This window comes from Pocillopora verrucosa, chromosome 5 (assembly GCF_036669915.1).
Source record: "Pocillopora verrucosa isolate sample1 chromosome 5, ASM3666991v2, whole genome shotgun sequence".
Lineage (NCBI taxonomy): Eukaryota > Metazoa > Cnidaria > Anthozoa > Scleractinia > Pocilloporidae > Pocillopora > Pocillopora verrucosa.
In genome coordinates this window covers 3747316-3754617 of record NC_089316.1, presented here as the reverse complement: position 1 = coordinate 3754617, position 7302 = coordinate 3747316, and the positions used below count along the sequence as shown (strand labels likewise).

The 7302-nt window shown below is 35.2% G+C and overlaps 2 protein-coding genes across 2 annotated transcripts; one reads left to right on the top strand and one right to left on the bottom strand.

Moving 5' to 3' along the window:
* Positions 1-1454: 1454 nt before the first annotated feature.
* LOC131770512 (galanin receptor 2a-like) lies at positions 1455-2670 on the bottom strand. The gene has a single exon (XM_059086231.2). It carries the CDS (start codon positions 2600-2602, stop codon positions 1541-1543), a length of 1062 nt encoding a protein of 353 aa, XP_058942214.1. The 5' UTR covers positions 2603-2670; the 3' UTR covers positions 1455-1540.
* Positions 2671-3973: 1303 nt separating this feature from the next.
* On the top strand, positions 3974-6913 carry LOC131770480 (E3 SUMO-protein ligase NSE2). The gene is made up of 3 exons (XM_059086189.2): positions 3974-4313; positions 4571-4772; positions 5374-6913. The coding sequence occupies exons 1-3, from the start codon at positions 4060-4062 to the stop codon at positions 5599-5601; spliced, it is 684 nt and encodes a 227-aa protein (XP_058942172.1). The 5' UTR covers positions 3974-4059; the 3' UTR covers positions 5602-6913.
* Positions 6914-7302: the final 389 nt, after the last annotated feature.

Here is a 7302-nt window from a genome sequence, read left to right as displayed (position 1 = left end):
TTACTAGTCTCAATTTTCAACGCCATTTTGAAGCTCGATCTACTGAAACAGAGCTGGAAATGAAGTCGGGCTCAGAAAGTAATTAGTATCCATTTTTTAAAATTTACTTACCTGTCAAATCGTGCTTCTTATGTAAACGGAAGTCCAACAGCGTTTAAGTAGAGTTCTCTGGAAAATCAATTTCCTCCCGAAATGAGTAGTGGTGCTGCATTTCTTAACCAATGGACAAAAACGAACTTTCGTTTACATTAATTTAACAGCTTCGATTGCCTTCTCGTTGGCCTCTTTAGCAAAGCCTCATTGATCAATGCTCTTCCCTTATTAAAACAATTTTGATTTCATCACGCTTAAGTCCGTTTTTGTCTTCTCGGGTTTAAATACGAGGATCTCTCTCTCCCTCTTTCTGATATGATTAAATGTCTTAGTTGATTTTCTCATTAAGAAGATTATAAAATGCGATTCTGATCACCAACTCTGATCTTTCCCTTTCACGAGACTAGAACAGTCGATATTGATGTTAGTATTTAATAAGCGATCTGAATGTAAATTTTCAATATAGACGACAATTAGAGTTGAGATGATATTCCTTGACTGGGAAAAAACCTTAATTTTCTCTTTCATATGTCTGCAATTCAGAACTTTTCAATGGTATTTTCTCAGAATTTAACTCAATGCATTCTCAGGCTTTTACATTCCTCGCGATTTTCGCATGTTTCATTCCAGCGAAGAAAAAGAAAAAGCACAAAATACCAAGCTATTGATCAAATTTCACAATCGCCTTAAACAATGTCAACATAAGCTATGTTAAACGTGGCTGCCAAAGTTTTGAAACATATGCTTACGATACGGTAAGGCAAAGGTACTATCAATTTTCAGAGAGATGCTGCAAGTAATTTTACCGCGATATCTAAATAAAGCTTTCAAAATTTAGATCAGGCTAGGATTGAAGCCAGACAAATTTTTTAATTGAACAGTTTTCCCCTTTCGCAATCAGTGATAGTTGTAAGCCTTTGTAAAATGTGACAAAAACTGTTTAATAGCTGCTCTTAAAGGTAAACAAATCTCGATAAATCGAGCTTTCAGCTGCAAACATTTGTGCTGAAATTTTATGAGTTCAGTCAGTGTACGTACTCGAATTTTTCACCTGGCTCCATAAAGAAAAAAAAAAGTTAATAGCCGCTATAGCGATGTTTAATGTTGTACACATAAGCAGAAATAGGTGAAATATCTTTTTATTAAAAAAAAAAAACTATGTTTGGTTTACCCATGTTTGGTGGAATTGTCGCCAACGATTCCTTGGTCTACATCTGAAAAGATAACTTTGTTTGACAGCCAATGTTGCGCAAATTTGACGGAAAAGTTTACATCTTCAAGGATAATAGCTGACATTAAATTGAAATAGCTGTGTTTTTTTTATTGGAACAGAAATATCTCGGTTTTAAATTGTCATTGAATTGACTTGAGAAGTGAAGTCAAAATCTCTTAAAACTGATCATTCTTGTTTCGAAAACAAAAGAATCCCCTAAAGCCTGCAAATATATCAGCTGACTTTACTAGAAGATGGATGAATGTTTAAATTGTACAAAGTTAAATTCACAGCTCCGTTGGAGGACGCCCGACGTCTCTTCAAAAAAATTGCTTTCATTGCCTGCCTAAATTTAGGAAGTCGCCAAGCGTAGATAAACGGATCAATGAGGAACTTGAGAAATAGAGTCGTGTCTATAGTAATATTCGCCATTGTAGCCTTGATTTGTGCTTCGTAAGTCTCTGGTCTCCAGTAAAGCGTCAAATACCACATAACAGTCACAGGAACGACAAAAATCAGTAGACATGTAGCAAGAAGTAAGCTTACCACAACAAAATGTTTCTGGTCTCGTTTTCTTCGATATTCCGAAGTGCCATCGATCTGCCACGGAGATAAACGAGCAACTTGACGACGGTACGAAATGTGTAGCGCAATATACGAGAGGAGGACGAGGAAATTTGTGAAGGACAGATTAAAAAATACATCTATCTTTTGGATAATTTTCTCTGGAATGCCCAGTAAAAACGAGCAGGAGAATAGCAGCGAGTAAACCCATATAACGCAAACGCAAGCTACTACCCTTTTCGTCGTAACAAGCTGTTTGTGGCGGTGTGGAAACGTAATCGCAATAAACTGCATCCAAGAGAGAGACAAAATTGTTAGACAAGACACGTTCATTGTTATGCCAGACAGGAAACCAGCCAGTTTTAAAGTGCGGTTGTAATCTTCGTCGTTGAATGTATCTTTGTAGAGTTTAAAGTAAAAATACGCAAATAGTGGATCCACTGCGATTCCGGTGAAAAAATCCGCCAGAGCTAATCCGAAGATGAAAACGTTTGGAGGATGACGAAATGTCTTGAATGGGTCTTCATAAAGGACTACCAACAATGCACAGTTCGAAAGAGTCGTCAGAACTGATAGACAACAAAGATAGAAAGTGGAGATAAGGCAAATGACAAAAAAGCGATTGCGGAGAATTTCAACTTCGCGGTTCAACAGGCCATTGGACATTTGTGTTTCGTTTAGCGAGGAATTCATAGAGGAACTCATGGTGAAATGTATGGCCAATTCTGCCATCTTTTCTGTATACCTTCTGATATAAAGTTGGATCAGTTACAGGAATACAAGAAATCAGGCTGCACGAAGTTACAATGGTTGCAATTTGAGTACAAAATGATGATGATGTCTTTTATATCGTAATCATAAATGGATTCATTTGAAATTGTTCAAATATGACTGGCTCTATGCGTCAAATAGGATTTCATTTTTCTATTAAAAATGAAGTCAGCAAATAACACATTGTCTTGGTTTGTTTGATGTGTGTGATGCAGTGACGTTTGAATTAGCAATGACGTCCGAGACACCATTTTTCAGCTTGATAGCTACTGTCAATTCATAACTGTGTAATTTCCTCAACAATGAAAGTTAAATATCGTATGTCGAGAAATACCAGCGGCTTTCAAAGTACTAAGAATGTCATCTTCACCTGATTTATTCATTTGAAAAACTTTACGCTTGGATCCTTTCTCAAACTTTTTTAATACGCATGATAGAAATATATGACATGCAGTATAAACATCATTCCGAGCAAAATTTTGAATATATATAAAAATATCTGTTTGTCCTTCGAATCATTATTTCTTGCAATTATGCGCGAAATTATCATGCATTCATCTGTTCATCTGTTCATTCAAACAGTCATTCATTTATTCACTAATTCATTCATTCATTTGTTCGTTCGTTCAAGTAATAGTGAAGCCCTAATAATCAGAATACCCATCATGCAATATTTTGATTTTTCAAATAAGGCATAATTTAGTTGTTCCTATAATCACACCAAAACAAATATATCAAATTAAAAGTTCCCCTCAGGCTAGGCGATTGCTTTCGTAACTGATCGACAAGGAAATTATACTAAGTAAGAAAAACGTGTTGAATTAGCTGGGCTTGTTTAGTGTCAATAGATATCATAATTTATATCACGGAGTTATCAGTTGAATTGTAGTGATAATTAACGTAACTTTCATTTATCCTCGAGCATCAGTCATTTGCTGAGCTGTCTGTATTTTTTTTAAATCGTCGATGAAACTAAATATAAATAGTCGATCGATTTCGTGCAGACATCGTTCAGCTGTGGTTTTGCCTCTTCTTTTCCTTAAAATTTTTCAAAAGAGAAATAAGGAAATGATGGTTTTTGTATTTGTACCTTTAATATTTATCTTTCATTCATCTCCCTATCGACAGTTTCTGGGACGTTAGAAATCCAATGACAGAGCCTTAAAAGACGATCGTCAACGAGTCAATTTGCCAGCGGAGGCGAGTTGACTCCTAGCAGTGGCGAGGTTGGTGGTGGCTCGTTTGTCGTGATGGCGAGTTGACCGTAAACCGTGTCAACAAATCCTCGTCCCAGAGCTCTACCTTCTTCGTCCTACCGCTGACTCCAAACTCGCTGCGCCATTTCTGAACTTCCCGCCATCATGTGGCACCATCTTTGAGATTCCTGCTTCCCCGTATCTATAAAACACAACTTCAAAATGCCTGCTCACTTTAGAGCCGTAGACAACGCGGTTGAGAAAGTTCGGAAAGTGAAGGAATATGTAGATAATGGCTTGGGTGTAACTTTAGATGTAGCGCTGGACTTGGAAGAAGTTAGTAAAGACAACGAGCTGGTGAAAGAGTTGGAAGATACGATGCTGCAGTATGTTAGCATGGAGAGAGAGATGGACCAGTGCATGAAAGCTGTCGAGCTAGCGAAGGAGGAGTTTAATCGAAAGTATGATGTAAATAGGTGAGACTGTATGAAGCCAATTTACTCTTTATTCCTAGGATAAATGCTGACCTTGTTTACAGACCGATGTTTTGCTTGTGAAATTATATTCAGTGCTGTGGATATCATTTGTACAGCCATTAGCATTGTTTTTTATCACAAAGATTCATTTCATTTGTTGAAAATCTTATGGCTGTTACTTTTAGCTGTGCAAGCAAATTTATTGTATTTACCTGTACTATAAATTAGAACTGACCCAAAGCCTTATTCATTCTCAGTGATGATTCTCCAAACATTGAAGATATCTTCAAAGAAAAGTTGAGTTCTCTTGAAAAGAACAGCAAAGTTTCCGATCTTGATTCTCACCCCAAGGTGAAAGAATTCAGGGAGAAATTATGGAACATTCATCATCAGGGGGAACCTATGCCTCAGACAAACACACAGCCAGGAACACAAGATGAAGATATTATAATGTCACAGGTATAAAAAAATATCTCCAGGGTATTTAATAGTTTAACTTATATTAAGGGTGGATATTTTTCAAATTGCATTGAGAAAGAACACCAATAATGAGCAAAATATCCATCCCTATAATACGCTAGACCATGGAAAAGGGATTTATCATTCCACATTTATTTCATTTTCTAGGGTTTTGGTTTGTTGTTTTCAAACTTCATCCTAAGGCATCATCTGAGTATCATATTGGTCACATGAGGTGTCTGTGAAAGACAAAAAATATTATTTTATGACACCCATTTTACAATGGAAGGTTGCCAAAAGGTAACTTTTTTAAAAGATAAGCAATGAGAACTTGTTCAACAATCAAGATCTTCTTAAGTTATGAATCATTTTCATTATTCTTGTGATATTAATGTTTGATACGGGGATAATATTGTAAGGAAAAAATTAGACGCCAGTTGCCCTTAGAGTCGCATGGTTTCAAGCTCAGTTTGTCAATATGCATGTCACTCTTGCCTAAGGAGACCTTTTCAGGATTATTTTCATACAGATAATCAGACTAAGTGCTTTAACATGTTAACTATATTATGGAGTATTTCAAGTCTTTTCATTTTATTTCCAGGCACCTGTAGAACAAACAAAGTGTCCACTGACTTTGAAAGATATGGTCAAACCAATGAAAAGTAAAATATGTGGACATAACTATGAACAAGATGCAATTTTTCAGCACATTAGCAGAGGGAGGGGTAGAGCTAAGTGTCCAGTCTGTGGACAGCTTCTCACCAAAGCTGACCTCGAACACAATGCTGTACTGCAGCATGCCATAAAGCGAAAAAATAGGAGAAAGTAAATTATAGTGAAAAAATAGGAGAAAATAAATTATATGTATATTCTTGTTCTTAGGAGTTAATTTTAGTTAAAAAGTAAATGCTGTGTTGTTAGAAAGTGTAGATATCTGTTACTGTTATGAGGAATACTTGTAGTTTTAAGACACTTGCATACTGTTATGTTTTTCTATGAATGCTTGTTCATGGCAAAAACAAGGAAAAATTGAATTGTTTTCATGTGATGATATTCTGATATTTGATATTAATATTAAGTAAGGAGTGGCATATTGTAAATGAAAATGACAAAGTTCTTTAAAGTGGTGTGTTTGTGAATGTTTGTAACTCTATTCTTGGAAACACATATTTGTATATTTGCCATTTTATGAACTGTAAATCTAATACAATAGGTATGCTTCACATAACTTGACTTGAGGAAATTCATTATTTGCTTCTGTTGTGACAGAAATCTCTTGTAAGGTTCAGGAATTTTGTGAAGTTCTGGGTGAACTATAATTTGATCATGACAGTTCCCAGTATCATGAATAATGTTTTATATCTTTTTTGAGCTCTTTTATAAGACGATGTTAACGTTGTTTTTTCTCACAATGTTTAAAGCTGATTTTACTTGAACCCAAGAGATAGATGGATGTATAGATGAGGAAGGATGCTTGAAATTTGTACATGTGATGTTGTCTTCTTATTTTCCACATAATATCTCTTAGTTGGTGTATTTTTTTGAATGATTTGCATGGCAAAGTTGCTGTTGATATCAAAAGCAACTATGTTTCTTTTTATGTCACTCCATTCTTTGAAAAATTCCATCAAGAAATCTTGCGGTGGCTTGAATGATTATTATTATAATCTGCCTGTGCAGGTCAGTTTAGAGCAAGGTATGTCACAGTACTCTAGAATTAAGAGCTCTCTCAAATCAACTTTATGATATTTACTTAGGCTGACACCTCCTGATATATGATCATTAAGCCTATTTTTTTTTTACTGTACCAGAAGGTTCTGAATTCTCTTGAAGAATTGGCCTCAAATCTATAAAAGTTGATCAATTTATTGAATATTAATAATATGATGTAAAAATGAAGACTTTTACTAAGGAGAATAAATACACTTTCTTTTAATACGACAATTAAGGTTGGGTGTCCTTGAGGGAAATTGAAGTTCATCAATCTGGTATGAACTTTCAAAGAGTAAGAGAAGTATAAAGGAACAGATCAGCGAACAAATAATCTTTTACCTTCATTCCCAATTTTTGTTATCTTAAGCATCGATACAAAAGTATTATTAATAAATTCAAAATCAGTCATTAAAAGAGTAATGTTATCAAATATGATAATTTTGGAACAACATTCCTTTGTCTACCTATCAAAACTGTGACTAACATCATGAAAACTCGTCTATGGAAGACAGTAAGGTGCTTTTGTAGTGAGATCTGGGAGTGAAAAGTTTGAAAGTGAACGTCCCTTTCACTTCTTCTGTGATTTATTGATGTATAACCTTTGGTTGTTTAGGATGTTCTTCATTACTGTCAGCTAAAAATGAAAAGCTCGCATGCCCTAAAAAAAGTTACATTTTTAAATATTCCATCTACAGATGTGTAATGTAGGCAAAATGGGTACTGGATCTGATATTCATCTCTCTAATCTCATTGGGTGATGAAATCCATAAGTTATGACTCATAAACAATTACTGGATGAATTGTGCTCTCCTTTTGT

Bases quoted from the DNA above. Each gene is read 5' to 3' on its own strand.
- LOC131770480 (XM_059086189.2), top strand. From the start codon at position 4,060: ATGCCTGCTCACTTTAGAGCCGTAGACAACGCGGTTGAGAAAGTTCGG. The intron at 4,314-4,570 runs GTGAGACTGTAT...ATTCATTCTCAG, and splicing joins CGAAAGTATGATGTAAATAG to TGATGATTCTCCAAACATTG. The intron at 4,773-5,373 runs GTATAAAAAAAT...TTTTATTTCCAG, and splicing joins AAGATATTATAATGTCACAG to GCACCTGTAGAACAAACAAA.
- LOC131770512 (XM_059086231.2), bottom strand. From the start codon at position 2,602: ATGGCAGAATTGGCCATACATTTCACCATGAGTTCCTCTATGAATTCC.